This window comes from Macrobrachium nipponense, chromosome 43, assembly GCF_015104395.2.
Source record: "Macrobrachium nipponense isolate FS-2020 chromosome 43, ASM1510439v2, whole genome shotgun sequence".
In the NCBI taxonomy this organism is placed as follows: domain Eukaryota; kingdom Metazoa; phylum Arthropoda; class Malacostraca; order Decapoda; family Palaemonidae; genus Macrobrachium; species Macrobrachium nipponense.
The window spans coordinates 3,411,617-3,430,515 of NC_061104.1; the positions used below are offsets into that span (position 1 = coordinate 3,411,617).

The 18,899-nt window shown below is 36.8% G+C and overlaps 1 protein-coding gene across 1 annotated transcript in view; it reads left to right on the plus strand.

Moving 5' to 3' along the window:
- LOC135213773 (organic cation transporter protein-like) overlaps positions 1-18,899 on the plus strand; it is a 38,263-nt gene that overhangs the window by 9,400 nt on the left and 9,964 nt on the right. The window contains exons 8-12 of the mRNA XM_064247900.1: positions 2,382-2,550; positions 5,186-5,333; positions 13,175-13,434; positions 15,168-15,328; positions 16,914-17,101. Coding sequence (XP_064103970.1) covers positions 2,382-2,550; positions 5,186-5,333; positions 13,175-13,434; positions 15,168-15,328; positions 16,914-17,101 — 926 coding nt within the window. The remainder of the gene's footprint in view (positions 1-2,381; positions 2,551-5,185; positions 5,334-13,174; positions 13,435-15,167; positions 15,329-16,913; positions 17,102-18,899) is intronic.

The window sequence follows — 18,899 nt, forward strand, 5'->3', positions numbered from 1 at the left end:
CACTGGTGAAGTGGAAGTGCTATGAAAATCGACGACGCAGAGAGAGAGAGAGAGAGAGAGAGAGAGAGAGAGAGAGAGAGGCCACGAAGTATGGAATAGTGGTTGGACAGGATTGAGCGTAGCTCAGGTCACTGGGGAGTCCTTGTAGGATATACCGTTATAATGTCCGAATGCCAGGGAATCCGATCATCTCTCTCTCTCTCTCTCTCTCTCTTAAAATTCGTTTAATGTCCTTTACTCAAAATGTAACTTCCGTAAAAATTATTATTTATCATGTTACTCCAATCATATTTCTCTCTCTCTCTCTCTCCACTCCGAACCTTCGTCCATCTCTCTCCTCCGCCCCTCCTCCTCTCCTCGCTCTCACGTTGTTTATCCCATAACAATATACAAACTCAAAACAAAACACATAACACAATTCTTTACTTTAGGAAACACCCAAATATATAGAAAGATTTTTATTTTTTTCGTAATGTAGTTTTTTCCCTCAATGACGAATCCTTCAACCCAAACCACTGAGCGGAAAAAAAAATCCATTTTTTCCTCCCTTTATTTCCTTCGCCCATCACGAGGCAGGAAGATAAGAGAGAGAGAGAGAGAGAGAGAGAGAGAGAGAGAGAGAGAGAGAGAGAAGAATCGGTGAGATAAGAGTGGGTAAGATGCTTAGGGATGCTGGGGAGAGAGAATTGGAAATCTACGCTTGATTGGAGTTGCTTAGCAAGAGGTTTTTTCTCCCACAGAGACACCATATAGGAGCCCCCCCTCCCCCACCCCCACCACTCGTAACAAGAATGGCTGAAGGACCTCTCTCTCTCTCTCTCTCTCTCTCTCTCTCTCTCTCTCTCTCTCTCGGCTGATTCCATTGCCCCCTACGTCATCATTGGAGGAACCAGGAGGTGATTTGGGCCCCTTTTAAATCTTCATTTTCTGTTAGGCCAATGCTGTGTCATCTTTCCTCACTTGGTTTATTTTGGCTGGTTTTAATTTTTTGTGATTTATTTGTATTATTTTCTTTCATTTTTCTTATCAATATTGTTAACTGGAGTCGGATTTAACTGAAGGCTCCATCGTTGTGTAAAGGAATGTATCCTTTATCTCATGTTTTGTCAGTTACGGAAATATTATCAACACTGATTTTTTTCTGATCGGGGAATATCTTACCTATACTTAAATATCAGGATAGCCAGTATTAATTAGATATTATCATAATGTTTTGGCGTATAAATCTTCATATGTATATTAGGTGCCAGTTCTATCAAGACTTCGAATTGGGGCTAGAATTACTTTACATTTTATCGTGATTGGCCTTACAATTACCTTTCATTTTGACGTGATTGCCTTTGTGATTACCTTTCATTTTGACGAGTATTTGATGTGATTACCTTTCATTTTGACGAGTATTTTGATTGGAATTACCTTTCATTTTGACGAGTATTTTGATGTGATTACCTTTCATTTTGACGAGTATTTTGATTGGAATTACCTTTCATTTTGACTAGTATTTTGACGCGATTACCTTTCATTTTGACAAGTATTTTGATGTGATTACCCTTCATTTTGACGAGTATTTTGATGTGATTACCTTTCATTTTGACGAGTATTTTGATGTGATTACTCTCCATTTTGAAGAGTATTTTGATGTGATTACCTTTCATTTTGAAGAGTATTTTGATGTTATTACCTTTCATTTTGACGAGTTTACGGTTTTAGTGACGTTGCCTTTGTGATTACCTTTCATTTTGACAAGTTTATGATTGTAGTGACTTTTCATTTTGAGGTGATTACATTTCATGCTAATGTCCTTGTCTTTATGATTATTTTTCCTCATCCCATTATGGTTACCTTTCAGTTTACCAGGCAATTACTTTTATAAATACTTTGTCATGTTAGTCATGCAATTACCCTCATGATAATATCCCCTTTGGACAAAGCAATTACCTTTTGACAAAGCAGTAACATTTATAAATTTAACCCTAAAACTTTCATTTACAATGTCATGCCAGTAAGCAACCTCCATCCTCATTTTCTACGTACCTGTTTTCTGTTTCCATCTCATTTTCTATGAACCCGTTTTCTGTTACTATTATATTCTCTACAGATGCAGTTTCTGTTTCCATCCCATTTTCTACGAACCCGTTTTCTGTTCCCAAACTATTTTCTACGAACCGTTTTTCTGCTTCCATCTCATTTTCTACAAGCCTGGTTTCTGTTTCCATCCTATTTTCTCTTAGCCTGTTTTCTGTTTCCATCCCATTTTCTACTAAACCGTTTTCTGTTACCATCCCATTTTCTATGAACCCGTTTTCTGTTACCATCCCATTTTCTACTAACCCAGTTTCTGTTTCTATCCCATCTTCTACGAGCCCATTTTCTGCTTCCAGCCGTGGAGGCTTGTACGACGAAGCAGAGGAGCATCGTGGGCATCTTGTTCTCCGTGCCCTTCGCCATCGGGTACATGCTGCTTCCAGCTGTGGCATACTACGTCCGCGAGTGGCGCCATCTGCACTTGGCAATCTCTTTACCTGTGATACTGCTCATTGCTAACACCATGTGAGTTGAGTGGCGGAGTGTGGGAGTTTAAGAGGTGTAGGTGATATTGTAATGGGGAGAATGTGGGTGAGTGTGGGAGGGTGGGAGAGGAGATGTGGGTGATTTTGTGGGTGAAATTGGAGTTGAAGGAGAGAAAGTGGGTGAGGGTGGGAAGGTGGGTTGGAGAGATGTGGGTGATTTTGTGGGTGAATTTGAAGATTTAGGAGAGAAAGGGGATGAGGGTGGGAAGGTGGGAGAAAAGATGTGGGTGATTTTGTGGGTGAATTTGGAGATTTAGGAGAAAAAATGGGTGAGGGTGGGAGGTTTGTTTAGAGATGTGGGTGATTTTGTGGGTGAAATTGTAGTTTAAGGAGAGAAAGTGGGTGAATTTGGAAATTTAGGACAGGTTGTGGGGGAAAGTGGCGAGCCTTCTCAAATGTATTTAGGTAATTTGTGGGGGTCTCTTAATGTTGGGTATTGTAATTAATGTCCTCAGTTAACAAATACATATATTTCTTTAATATTTTTAAACTCATATCTCATGAATAAGGTTCCTACCAGTACATATATTGATAGCTGTTAAAATTTAATTTTCCTTGTTCTGTAATTATTAAAATATACATCAAATTAGGAACACATGGGTTCTTTTTGGTAATAATCAGTGTACGTGGATATATTGGCATAAGAAACTAGATTGAAAGAAGTTAGTGAAATGTTATATATACACATATATGTATTTGTGTATTTATGTACATGTGTATGTCTTCTTCTTCTTCTTCCCAGCTTGTTCCCATTTTTATATGGGGTCGCCGTTTCGGATGAGCCGTTTCCATCTATTTCTATCTTGTGCTTCTGCCTCATCAATTCCCTTCTCATTTAAGTCTCCTCTCACACAGTCCTTCCATCTCTTTCTTGGTCTCCCTCTTTTTCTTCTTCCTTGCACCTCCACCCCCATAGTATGTCTCCCAGCGTGGTCCTCATCTCTCCTCAACAGGTGTCCATACCATCTCAGCCTCCCCTCCTGCACTTTCTTTGATACTTCCACCACCTTAGTTGACCCCCCTTATGTAGTCATTTCTGATCCTATCCACTCTTGTTACCCCAGACATCCACCTAAGCATTCTCATTTCTGCCACATCCATCTTCTTCTGCTCTGCTTTTCTCATGCTTGCTGTTTCCGTACCATACAGCATTGCTGTTCTTACCACCGTCTTGTGAAATTTTCCTTTTAACCTAAGCGGCACTCTTTTGTCACAAAGAACTCCCGAGGCCGCTCTCCAGTTGTTCCAGCCTGCCTGTACCCGATGTTTTACTTCTTCTTCCATACTTCCTCCAGCGTTAACAAAAGATCCCAAATACTTAAACTTATCAACTCTCCTTGTGTATGTATATTGAGTCAATGTTGTTATATATGCATATATGTATTTAGTATGATTTTACATATGTATATATGCTGAGTCAATGTCGTTACATATGTAATTGTGTACGTATGTACTACATATGTACTATGTATGCTCAGTCAATGTTGCTATATGTGTATGTTGTATTTATGTTCGTATGCACACATGCATGTATGCAGAGTCAATGTTGTTATATATGTATATATGTATTTGTGTACGTATGTATGTATGTATTTATGCTGAGTCGGGTGTCAGGTATACGTAACAGCTGCGAAGCTCCAAACATATTTCAAGCACAGATGTTTCAGCATGAAATAAGCAATTAAACTGCTTAAAAATTCCATGACCTGCAACTCACTGAACATAATTATAGCAATATTTTCCTCATATTTTCTTCAAATATCCATAACACCTTCAGAAAATAGTATGGAAGAAATAGTTTTTTTTTTTTTTTTTTTTTGGGGGGGAGCTTATATCCAAAACAATATAAGCCATTACTTTTGTGATATTTCTTGAAAAATCCACAACATCTTCAGAACTTATATAGAAAACGTATAGAGATATTCTCGTTATAATTTTTCTTAATATCCACAACAATATAAGCAATTATTTCTTTCATGTTTCTAGAAATATCCACAACAACTTTGAATAAAAAATATATGAAAATTAAGCCCTTCAGGACACAAGCAATAAAGGATACAAACCCACTGATACCTTTATTTAAAACTGTCATTAAATGGTTCTGGAGTTTGCAAATACTTTTCTCACTAAACTGAGAGAAAATTCAGACTGAATGTGTTGGAAGTTTGTGAAAAACATCAGAGGTGAACATTGAATTTGAATATTCATTCGCCTGATGAGAAATTCGTGGTTGGAGACTGGAGTTTAGTAGATTAGTGAAAATAAGGAGAATTGTATATATATATATATATATATATATATATATATATATATATATATATATATATATATATATTAGATTATGCTTATGTCTGTATACATACATACAGATATATTTACAAAGACAATGCACAATACACAACTATTTCACTAATTATATTTTTATTTAACCAACACTTAAAAAAACCCCTTTCCCTCCACCCTCCCTCTCACTTCCTTCCCCTCCCCTTCCCTTCCCTCTCATCCTTCCCTCTCCCTGTCCCCCCTTCCCTCCCTATCCCTCCCCCCGCCCCCACCTTCCCCCCGGAAGATTTTTCCATTCCCTCTCTAACCCCCTGTTTCCTTCCAAATCTCAGATTACTGCCGGAGTCTCCTCGCTGGTTGATCCAGACGGGGAAGTGGAGCGAGGCCGAGAGGGAACTCCAAAGGGCCGCCCGCTGGAACAGCCGAAAGTCCTTCGACACCACTTGGCTCCTGTCGACCATCAGGGAGATGAAGGAGGAGGTGGGTGGTTTTAAAGTCTGGTAGGGTGAAAAAGTCTACGAGTGTTTCACGCCACTTTTCGTGGTCGCATTTAAAGCTGATATAAATTTACTCATTTTTTTAGTAGTAATTTTATTTATCAGGTAGAAAATGGTCAGAAATAATAGCAAAGATATATGGGTGTATGACGTAAGGCTCTCTCTCTCTCTCTCTCTCTCTCTCTCTCTCTCTCTCTCTCTCTCGTCTTCATCTCTCTCTCCTCTCTAAGAGGTGGCGGGAAGAGGTGGCGTAATTTGGCGTGTTTAGCAGATTCGCAATACGATGAGGTAGCAGGAAGGGAACTGGCATTTCTCATCTATGAAATCAGCAACAGTCCTAACCAAAAAGATACAAAAGCTTTCATAGATATATTAGAAGGATATAATCCTTCAAACTGGAACAAATCTAATGAAAACATCTTGAAAATAATTGAAGAAGTTCCAAATAAAATCCAAGTGGTCAAGAGACTCATAAAGAAAATATACATAAACCAACATATTCCGACAAAGAAAATGAATAAGGTGAATCTTGTGAATATCCTAATTGATGCATTAGGAAAAAGAATGCCAAAAGCATGCAAACTGTGTAAGGTTTGGTATAGCATAGTCAATCCACAAAACCTAATCAGAAAATGTGCTGCATGCAACATTCCGACCCATCCACAGTGTGCTGAGGTAATACAAGATTTGAGAAAAGATACAAGAATTTTTTGTTCAACATGTCTATCATGGATAGACAATGTTATTAAATCAAGATTGAATGTACAAATAGTTGAGGATGAAAGAAGAGAAGGAAGAAGGAAGAAGAAGAAGAAAAAAGAAGAAGAGGAAAACGGAAGAGAAGTAAACAAAAATGAAATGACAGAAAAAAAATAAGGAAAACAAAGAACAAGATAAAAGTATGGATGCAGAGATACTCATTGATACTACATATGAGGCAATAAAGCAGCATACATACGAAGAAATAAATTACGATATGACAACAGAAAAGCAAATCCCGAAGAGGCTCTACCCAGATCTACACAATGACGGGAAAGAGGAAAAAATAGACAAGAAAGACAAAATCTGCAACCTTTTGAAAAGAGGGAATTGCAGATTTGGAGAAAGATGTTACTACAAACATCCTAAGATATGTCAAAACTATGAAATATATGGTAAATGTGCATACTTAGATGGATATGGGGATGATTGCAGAGATCTGCATCCAAAAAATATGTTAAAAACCTAAAAGAAGGAAAAGGATGTAAGTTCGACAAAAAATGCAAATATATGCACCCTGTAGCCATGAATCATAATCAAATAAATAACCAACCAAGTAATAAAATCCAAAATAAGAAAGAAACAATAAAGAGAGAAATCAAGAATATCAGGTAAAAGAGAAAAGCAACCACCAATGATATGCAGAGTGTAGCAAAAAATTTCAAAGCATCAGCTCCGAAATTCTACTCAAGAGATAATAACTGTATTTATTATGCAAGAGGATATTGCAGAAACGGAGAAAATTGCAGATTCAGACACAAAATGAATAATTATGATGAAGGAAGATCAAATATTATGGAAAAGTTGGATTTTTTAATGTCAGAATTTCTGGAAATGAAAAAAAGAACAACATACCAGAACAGGAAAGAGACATGGGAAAATCCTTATTACTACCATTATTAAATGAAAGGAGAAAACACGCAAACCATCATAGTGATGAATGCGCAGGGTTTAGTTACGAGTAACTCAAAAAGAAAAATAGAGTACTTAGAAGAACTAACCCAAAATGAAAAGAAAATAGATATAATGAATATAAGTGAAACCGGGTATTCCAAGAAGACTGGAAATGAGGACCAAATAAAAGGGTTCCAAACTTATAGATCAGATAGAAAAAATAGGAATCAAGGGGGAACCGCAATATATGGGAAAGACAAAAAACAAGGAAAAATATATGAGAAATATAGTAACTCAGAATGTGAACTAATAGCCGGTAGAATTTGAATCTGAAAAATTTATGAACATAGTAATATATAGACCTCCTAATACTAAAGAGTTTGACTTAATAATTGAAAAATTGGATGATATATGTAGAAATCACAAGGACTGGACTATTCTCCTATCTGGTGACTTCAACTTTCCTTTCGTAGAATGGAAAGAACGAATAGGAGATTGTGGTTGTACTTATACATATAAAAAAGAGAGTAATAGTAGTGCAGAAGATAAGAGGCAATTTGAAAAGCTATTAGATATGCTACTAGAATACAACATTCAACAAATAAATCACCTGCCAACAAGAAAGGAAAATACTTTAGACCTAGTATTTGTGAACGAGATGAATTATGTTAAAGAAATAATAGTTTATAATGCGAGTATTTCAGACCATAATGTCATAGAATTAACAGTTCATTCCAAAGCAAGTGAAAATAGAGATAAGCAAGAAATGAAAAAGTGGGAACGATATGGAAATACAACTTCTACAGTAAAAATATAAAATGGTCGAAATTATGAAGAATTAAACAAAGATTGGGATAACATTTTCGTAAGTGATGACATAAGGGTAAATACGGAGATATTATATAAAAATATTAGAAAAAGAGTGGAAAAATATATACCGAAGAAGAAAAGTAAACATCATTCATGCATACCAAGAGACAGAAGGATCTTGTTCCAGAAAATCAGAAAGTGGAAAAAAGGTCTTGCAAAAGAAAAAAATGCATGGAAAGTTATTTATAGAACTAAAAAGTAAGATAGAAAATGCAGAACAAAAGATTATACAATCAAAAGAAAATGAAAAACGGGACTTGGAAGAAAAACCCTATTAAATATCAAGCAAAACCCCAAACTATTATACTCATATGCGAAGAAGATGAATAAAAGAAGAATAGAATAGGCCCTCTGAGAATTGAAGGGAGATTAACGAATGAAAAAAAGGAAATTTGCAACATACTGGCAGAACGATATAAGAGAGAATTCACCCCTAGAATAGATAATGAAGATAATGATATAGAAGTAAGGGAAGAAAATAGTGAATATTTAGCTGACATAGAAATTAATGAAGCTGATATTGTGCAGGCAATTAATGAAATTAAAAATGGAGCTGCTGCAGGGCCTGATGGAGTCCCTGCTATTTTGTTAAAGAAAGTAGTTCATTCTATCGCAAAGCCACTTGCAATATTATTAAGACAAAGTGTAGATACAGGCAAGATTTATGATGAGCACAAATTAGCATATATCACCCCTACTTTCAAAAGTGGATCAAGACTAGAGGCAAGTAATTATAGGCCTGTGAGTCTAAACATCACATATTATGAAAGTGTATGAAAGGGTAATGAAGAAAAATATTATGAAACATTTAATAAAAAATAATTTGTTTAATATAGGACAACACGGTTTTTAGTACCCGGAAAAAGTACAAACCCAACTGTTAGTCCACCGTGAGAACATATTCAAAAATATGAAAAGCGGAAATGAAACAGATGTGGTTTATCTAGACTTTGCAAAAGCTTTTGACAAAGTAGACCATAATATATTAGCAAAGAAAATTAGAAAACACAATATCGTAGATAAAGTAGGAAGATGGTTAAAAGAATTTTTACACAACAGAAAACAGATAGTTATTGCAAACGATGAGAAATCGGATGAAACCAAGGTAATATCCGGTGTGCCACAAGGTACGGTGCTAGCTGCAATATTGTTTGTTATTATGATTGAAGACATAGACAGTAATGTTAAGGATTCGGTAGTGAGTAGTTTCGCTGATGACACAAGAATAAGTAGAGAAATTACTTGTGATGAGATAGGAACGCTCTACAAAGAGACCTTAACAAAGTATATGATTGGGCAGAGGTAATAGGATGGTATTTAACTCTGATAAATTTGAATCAATAAATTATGGAGACAGAGAAGGAAAGCTATATGCATATAGGGGACCTAATAATGAGACAATCACAAATAAGGAAGCAGTTAAAGACCTTGGTGTGATGATGAATAGGAACATGTTATGCAATGATCAAATAGCAATTCTGTTGGCAAAATGTAAAGCAAAAATGGGAATGTTGTTACGGCACTTCAAAACAAGAAAAGCTGAACACATGATTATGCTTTATAAAACATATGTTCGTAGTCCACTTGAATATTGCAATATGATATGGTACCCACACTATCAAAAGGATATTGCACAAATAGAGAGTGTACAAAGGTCCTTTACAGCTAGAATAGAAGAAGTTAAGGACCTAGACTACTGGGAAAGACTACAATCCTTAAAATTATATAGTCTAGAAAGGAGAGAGAACGCTACATGATAATTCAGGCATGGAAACAGATAGAAGGATAACAGAAAATATCATGGAACTAAAAATATCAGAAAGAGCAAGCAGAGGTAGATTAATAGTGCCCAAAACTATACCAGAAAAAATAAAGGAGGGAAAGCACAGGACATTAATCCACTACGCACCAGCATCGATAATGCAGCGTCTATTCAATGCGTTGCCAGCTCATCTGAGGAATATATCAGGAGTGAGCGTAGATGTGTTTAAGAATAAGCTCGACAAATATCTAAACTGCATCCCAGACCATCCAAGATTGGAAGATGCAAAATATACCGGAAGATGTACTAGCAACTCTCTGGTAGACATTAGAGGCGCCTCACACTGAGGGACCTGGGGCAACCCGAACGAACTGTAAGGTCTGTAAGGTAAGGTAAGGTAAGAAACTCTCCCTCCTTCTGCGTGCGTGTTATGGCTCTACAAATTAAGACGAATCTGACAGTATGAATTTTTTTTTCATATTACACTGTGAAAATCTCTTCTCTCTCTCTCTCTCTCTCTCTCTCTCTCTCTCTCTCTGTATACATGTATGTATAAAAACGATGGATCTACTAAGACCTATTCTTAGGTATACTTAATTTATAAATAGAAATATAATTAAAAATGACATTTAATATACTTATAAGTAAGTTGTATTCAATTCTCCATGCAATTAGTTGTTATATCTGGACTTATATGTACTTTATACTTTTAAGATCCCCCAAAAATGTAAAGAAACTTATAAAATTTACATTTAATATACTTATAAGTAAATTGTACTCAATCCTCTATGCAATTAGTAGTCATATCTCCGCCCAGACACGATTTAACAGTTCCGCTATGCAGTCTTGCTATCAGGACCTGGGTCCCAATTTGCGAGCAATTCAGAGAAATCATATTACTAATCTTGAAAGCTGATTATTTCTGCTATAATTGTTCAGTGTTTCGGTTTGTACCTTGTTTGTACCGTAACTGTATCGTCCCGTTGTCCTCCCTCCACGTACGGAACGTGTACGGAAAAATGCTGTTGCCATATTCGATTCAACTGATTACAGCTGTCTGTAGATTCAGGTTGGGTGGTTGATTCCGAAGATATTTGGCACTTGATTAAGTGTGTTAAAAGTGGATGTGTTAGAATAGGATGTGTTAGAGGTAATGCGTAAAATGTGATGTGTTAAATTAATTTCGGGTGTGTTAATGGTGACGTATTATAAGTGGATTTGTTTAAAGTGGATGAGTTAAAGGTGACGTGTTAAAAGTGGATGTGTTAAAAAAGTGATGTGTTAAAAGCGATGTTGAGAATGAAGTGTTAATGGCTGCGTTAAAATTGATGAGGTAATATCAAAAGCTGCATGTTCCATTTGATGTGTTAAAATAATTGTTAAATTGACGTATTATAAGAAAAAAAACTCTTAAGAGTGGATGTGTTAAAAGTGTATGAGTTAATTAAAAAAAAATTAGTTTATTTCATTTATGCGGCATACCTAGAAAAACAATTTTCGCTTACTCGGGGAGTGAGCCAACAGGCTACTTTGTTGCTGTTGTTATTGTTGTTGTTCTTGCTGTTGGTGAGGCGGGGTTGTGAGGGGGTAAGAAAGCCACACAAAAAAAAGTCTGAAAAAGGTGTTTTGCGTCGAGTTAAAGATACAGGAATTTTAAGATAAGATATTTATGATTTATTTATTAGAATGGAAATGTAAAAAAAAAAATAGATTATATGCATGTTAAGCACTACAGAAAATTATTTCTAATACAATATAGCGTATTTGTTTTAATTTTCGTCGGTGAAACAACGCTCTATCTGACCGTAGATTTCAGCACGCGCCGCGAGTAAGCTGGAGGTCGGATAACGCCCCTGTTAACCCAAACCCTTCAATCACCAACCATGTTTATATCCAGCGTTTCTCTCTCAATTAATCATATTATTAAACTTATTAAACTCCAATAAATCATATTATACTTCACTCACAGCGCTTCGTCATAATTGCTTTTGGAGGCTTCCGTAACCTTTGCATTTCCACGACTGATACTGAAAACAGTCGAACCTTAACGAAACGACAATAGACCACAATAGCCACCGCTCGTCACACACACCCAGGGAGATTTACGGCAGATATAAACCTATCAATCAATGTGTTAGCAAGTTCGCACGCCCATCGCCTGTTGGGAATTTTAATCGAATGAAAACGTGAACACCGCCGATTCAAAGCTTTTTTTTTTTTTTTTTTGAGAGAGAAAGAGAGAGAGAGAGAGAGAGAGCATTTATTTTATGTTATTTTACGTGGAATTAAAACCCAACCCTAAAAGGAGAGAGAGAGAGAGAGAGAGAGAGAGAGAAACATTTATTTTTTGTTAATGTACGTGGAATTAAAAGCCATGTCTAGAGAGAGAGAGAGAGGAGAGAGAGAGAGAGAGAGAGAGAGAGAGAGAGAGACTCCTTATACACTGGTTTGTCAAAAGTCTAATTTCATTTATCATATTTTTCTTCGCTTTTTTTCAACTGATATAAATTAGAAACGAAATGGCTTAGTCCCTAAAAATAACAAAACCGTTCTTTGAACTTTAGGAATCGTCATTTCTAGGTTGTTTATTGAACACGATGGATTTTTTTACTAAAAAGTATATTTTCCCATTTACGCAATACAAGGATTTTTTCCATTTACTTCTAAATGTTTTTTCTTTCATTTTCTGTAGCTCTTTTGTCATTTTTGTCGATGACAGCTGTTGAAAAGTTCATACTTTTTTTATGATCAGACGCCATTGCTTTGCCGGGACCTTTATAAGATTAGTTTGTTTGTTTGTGTGTGTGTGCGTATGTGCGTGTATGTGCAGCAGATTGAATGCCTTTTTCAATATAAAGCTGTTAACATTTTTGTGTGGTCTTTCGAATTGTGGTTTGTGCTCTGCCGAATGTTTCATCAAATTATACGTGTGCTCGTCTATGTGTGTGTTTGTGTGTATGTCTGTGTGTGTGTGTTTGTGTATGTGTGTGGGCTATTTATTTACATTTTTGCAAAATACTCCAACCTTCGTTCTTGCTTTGCCAAGTATTTTATCAATTAATATGCGTACGTTTTTGCCTTTGCGTGTATGTGAGTGTATGTTTGTGAGTTTGTTTGTGTGTGTGTGTAGGTAAATGAAAGCTATCATTATTATATAAGACTTTTAACAATTTTGTCAAATAATTCTAAACTATTTTTAAATATATGTATGTATGTTTTTGGGGTTTCGTGTATGTGAGTGTGTGTTTGTGTGTGTGTAGGTAAATGAAAGCTATCATTGTTATATAAGATTTTTAATAATTTCGACAAATAATTCGAAATATGATTTATGCTTTGCTAGATATTTTATTATATTGTGTGTTTGTGGTTGCGTGTATGCGAGTGGATGCCCGTGTGTTGCTTCCATGTATGTGAGCGTATGTGTGTACGCATGCGTTGCGTGCATGCGTGCCTGTCTGTGCACGCAAAGTGCACGCATATAACCATTCATACTGGTCTCACACACGTAATTTTTCGTAACAGTCCATCTCCTACCCCAGGCTGACGACAAGAAGGCCTCCCAGGGAGACCAAGAAGAAGAAGAATTGGAGGATTCTGGAGGTCATGGGTCAAGGGTCAGGTCACCGACGTCCACTTCGTCCTCGAAGACGTCGGCGAGTCCTACGAAGGACTTCCTCAGGAGGATATTCGTCTTCGTCAGGACCCCAGTCCTAAGGAGAGTCTCTCTCATTATGTCATTCAATTGGATCACTTGTACGATGGTTTATTACGGCCTCTCTCTCAATTTTGGCAATTTCAGGTGAGTCTCTCTCTCTCTCTCTCTCTCTCTCTCTCTCTCTCTCTCTCTCTCTCTCTCTCTCCTTAGTTGATAGATAGACGTCACGATCTATTACGGGTTTTCTCTCAATTTTGGCAATTTCAGTTGGGGCGTCTCTCTCTCTCTCTCTCTCTCTCTCTCTCTCTTGGTCCCCCCTCGTCTCTCTCTCCGTCTCTCCTCTCTCTCTCCTTCTCTCTCTCTCTCTCTCTCTCTCTCTCTCTCTCTCTCCAAGTCAATAGACTGACGACAGACAGACAGACAGACAGACATCACAATCCCAAAAGCCAAAAACCTTCGAACTTAATTGAAGAAGAAGAAAGTTGGAAACTTCTGTTCACATCAAATCGAAGAAAACACGGCAGTTCCCCAAGACCGGTCCCGTAACTAACTCACAAATGATCGAACTTCTTTGCGAACCTTTCGCTGTAATGAAGAACCTGCTAATAGTTTATTAATTATGAAGAATTCCTTTGTGTTTCGACTGATTTTTTTAAGACATTGGCAGGCAGGACTTTTCAACTATGTATGTCATCTGTCTTGGAACTCGAAATATGCATTAATTACGAAGAATTCTTCCTTATGTCTTATCTGTCTGTATGTTATCTTGTTTCGACTGTCTTTTTTTTAAGACTGGAGCTTGTAATGTTAACTAATCTCTGTATTATCTGTCTTAAATTCATCCACTTACTTATCTGTCTATTGGAAAATAGCAATAACAGCTATTTGCTAGACATTTTACTGCTAATTTGATAATATTATGTTACTTTTGAGAAATTCCATATGTTTGGACTGTCCATTTTTGAGTCGGGAACTTGTTTTGTTAGCTAATATCTCTATTAACTGTCTCAAATTCATCCACTTACTTACCTGTCTGTTGGAAAATAGCAATAACAGCTATTAGCTTGAAAATCAACAAATCAACTGAGCCCATTCAAAATTACAGTATCTCGTTTACAAAGCATAAATCATTAGACTTAGAATATCATTTGACGTATTGATGTCAACATTAAAGAATCACAGTCACCTTATGGCAGGGTTTTGATATTTAAGATATGTTTACTGGTATATATTTTATAAGACTTTTGAATATTAGCTTTCGTATTTATCGTCTGTTAAGTGTCTACTAATTAGATGTGTCTTATAACTAGATGATTTCCTTAGATTTTTCTTATAACTTGACAAGTTTGATTTGAAGTGAAGTGCAAGGTTCATTTGGCTTCCAAAAATGGTTTAATTATTTTTTTTTTTTGTCTTTGTCAAGCTTCAGATACGAAAAATACATAACAATACGTGCGTGAAAGATGATATGTGTTATCTAAAGTGCTGCATACGTGTTTTTTGAAGATGTAAACAAAATAGGGACCGGAAAATCAAGGGAATATCATTTTAAGGATGAAGTCATATCATCAGGATATGCAGAAAATGAAAAATAAAAATACTTTATTACATAAGGGTTTGGTGTAAAGTTTTTGTCAAAATATAAATAAAACAAAATATTCATGATTAATAAATTATTAAACAGATGAATTAATAAACAAATAAATAAATAAATAGATAACTAAGCAAGAGTGAATATATTTCCACCACGTTAATTCAAAATGCAGCTAGAGATTTTATTATCCGCCATCAGTAGCATAAAGATTAATCGTATTCAAATCTCTCTCTCTCTCTCTCTCTCTCTCTCTCTCTCTCTCTCTCTCTCTCTCTCTCAACAGCGCCGACCCATACCTATACATGTTCCTCGGGGGCCTGATGGAGCTACCGTCCTACACACTCATCATTCCCGTCGTCATGAGGATAGGCAGGAAGATTCCTCTCATAGTCTTCCTAGCCTCCTGCGGCGTCGCCGTCCTGGTGCTCCTAGTCCTCCCTGGAGGTGAGTCCTGAAGTCTTTTGAGTCCTGTGGGGGTCTCCTTTGAGTCCTGAAGTCTTTTGAGTCCTGTGGGGGTCTCCTTTGAATCCTGAATTCTTTTGAGTCCTGTGGGGAGCTCCTTTGAGTCCTGAAGTCTTTTGAGTCCTGAGTCATTTTAGGTGTCCTGGTTAACGTGAGATTTGAGATAAACAGAAACTTTCTTATAGGTAGACGATGATGTCATTTGGTAGTTGTCGTACCTTGTCGTACCTGTTCTGTACGTGTCTTCCTCCCTTGTCTCCCTTCAAATCTTGAGTTCATACCTGTTCTGTACCCGTCTCGCCCTTCAAATTTGAGTCCCACGGACTTCCTTTAGTTGCCCTGGACAACATATAATAGAAAAAAATACCTTCAGGAAACTCAGATAAGATGAATTTGGGTACCAGATGTCACTGGCAGTTATCTTACCTGTTCTGTACCTGTCCCGCCCTTCAAATTTGAGTCCCACAGACTTCCATTGAATGCCCTGAACCACATATAATTAGAAATAATAAAAATAATAAAGAATCACAAATTCAGAAAACCATTAGAAAAGAAATTTATGCCATTTATCACTGGCAATTACCATACCTGGTCTGTACGTATCTTTCCCATCAAACTTCAGTTCACACATGTTCTGTACCCGTCTCTGCCTTCAAATTTGTGTCCTTTATACTTCAGTTGGTTGTGTTGGACACACTGAAATAAAAGAAAATAAAGTTATAAATATAGAGAAAACTCCGATAAGATCTTTGAATACCAGACATATCTGGCAACTACCATGCGAGTCCAAACTTCGGTTCATACATGGTCTGTACCTGTCTCTGCCTTCAAATTTGTGTCCTTTAAACTTCAGGTGGTTGTGTTGGACAATAAAATTGAAAAAAATAAAGTTTTAAATATAGAGAAAACTCTTATAAGATTTTTGAATGCCAGACATCACTGGCAACTATCATGCAAGTTCAGTACGTGTCCCTTCCTTCAGACTTGAATTCATACCTGTCCTGTACCTGTCTTTCCCTTCAAATTCATATCCTACAGACTTCCTTTGGTTGACTTGGACAACATTATAATAAGAAATACATCCTTAATTGAAGAAAAAACCCTCTGACATTGAATACCAGTCAATTGGCAACTATAAAACCCTTTCTGTACGTGTTTCTTTGTTCAGGCGTGAATTCATACCTGTTCTGTACCTGTCATTCCCTTCAAACTCATGTCCTACAGACTCTCTTTGGTTGACTCGGGCAATATATGACAAGAAATACATCCATGACTGTAGAAAACTCTGATAGGAAGAAATCGAATACCAGTCAATTGGTAACTATCAAACCCGTTTTGTACGTGTTTCTTCGTTCAGACTTGAATCCATACCTGTTCTGTACTGTCATTCCCTTAAACTCATGTCCTACAGACATCCTTCGGTTGACTTGGACAATATTACAATGAGAAATACATCCTTAATTGTAGAAAAAAAAAACCTCTGATAGGAAAAAATTGAATACCAGTCAATTGGCAACTATCAAACCCGTTCTGTACCTGTCTGTCTCTGTCTCTCATCCACCTGCAGAGCGCAACACGTGGTTCTTCCTGACGGTGGTCATGGTGGGCAAGTTCCTCATCACATCGGCCTACCAGGTCATCTACCTCTATTGCAGCGAGCTCTACCCAACGACTCTTCGGACCAGAGGTCTCGGGCTGACGTCGATGATGGGTCGACTGGGAGCCATCGTCTCGCCTTTCATTAACGATAAGCTGGTGAGGTTATTGGGTTACAGTAAAAGGCTGTCGGTAGCCTTTTCTATTCCTGTTTCGTTTGAAGTGTTTTGACTTGTGCAGCATCAACGAAATTTGCTTTGCATGATGTATATATGAAGATAAAAGGCCCATAAAACACTATTTTAACTTTGCAGCCATATATATTTCGAGCACTTCCTTCTGTGCTCCTGATCACTGGCAGAATATGGAAATAGGAAGTGCTCGAAATATATGGTTGCAACGTTAAAATAGTTTTTTATGGGCCTTTTATCTTCATATTATACTGTTCTATTACAGTAAAAAGACATATATATATATTATATATTATATATATATATATATATATATATATATATATATCTACGAAAAGGAGCCCATAAAAACACCAAAATAGAGGGGAAAATACTATATTTCAGAGACTGCTGTCTCCCTCTTCAGCAGTCTCTGAAATATAGTATTTTTCTCTCTATATTTTGGTGTTTTTATGGGCTCCTTTTAGTAGATGGAATTCTGTTGTAACAGAACATCTTTACCAGTCATATATATATATATATATATATATATATATATATATATATATATATATATATATATATATGTGTGTGTGTGTGTGTGTGTGTGTGTGTGTGTGTGTGTGTATGTGCAGAAGCTAGGTAATATGTCGTACCTCAAAATAAATGGGGATACAATCTACAGTGATGTAAAACTACAGAAGGATTTTACATCATTGCAGATTGTATCACCATATATATATGTGTGTGTGTGTGTGTATGTCTAAGCGAATACCTCAGGACAATGATAAGCAGAAATCCGTACCGAGCACTTATGTCTTTTGCCCAATAAAGACGAAAGCGCTTGGTACGGATTTTTGTCTGTCATTTTCCAGCGGTATTCTCTTATATAATGAAGTCACGTGAGAGAGAGAGAGAGAGAGAGAGAGAGTTATTGCCAGGCAAACACGTTTTTCAGTCTTGTCAGAGAGAGAGTTATTGCCAGGCAAACAGACGTTTTTCAGTCTTGTCAGAGAGAGAGAGAGAGGAAACCAATCATAAATTCTCTATAACCAACATAACATAAAACCGTTGAAATATACGTTAATTTATAAGTAAAAACTGCATCTCAACTTAATGAGTCGCAGCGTCAATTAACATTATTCCTATCGTTAGTAAACAAACAAATAGATAAATAAAGTACTCTTAGATGCACTTCTATAAACAAGACCTAATTACTTGAAGATATCTAAGGCAATATAGACAAACATTTAATAAATAATAGCTTCTAAGAGGCTCTTTCGCCGAATGAAGGCCCCCCCTAAAATATAAAATCTCCGAGGCTCCATTACCAAATATGAGCACTCACTCGAACCCCCCAAAAAGGAACCATAAATTTGGGAGATTTTTTTTCCTAGGTTAATCGTCCGGTTTGACTTTAAAGGACTCAATAGACTAGCCGCCCATCAGTTACTCACTCGTCTGAGGACCCACCCACCCCCCATTTTTTAAGGGGTGGGGGCCTTCCTAAACCCCATAATATATCTTTCCTCTCTCTCTCTCTCTCTCTCTCTCTCTCTCTCTCTCTAAGAGATCGTTTGCGAAAAAAGGCAGCCTTGTTATTTTGGAGGTCGTATGTGCGTCTCAACTCGTTTTTGTCCAAATGAGCTCGACTCTCTCTCTCTCTCTCTCTCTCTCTCCTCTCTCTCTCTCTCTCTCTCGATTATCTCATTTACTAAATTGAAATAGGAAGTTTGGCTCTCTCTCTCTCTCTCTCTCTCTCTCTCTCTCTCTCTCTCTCTCCTTAT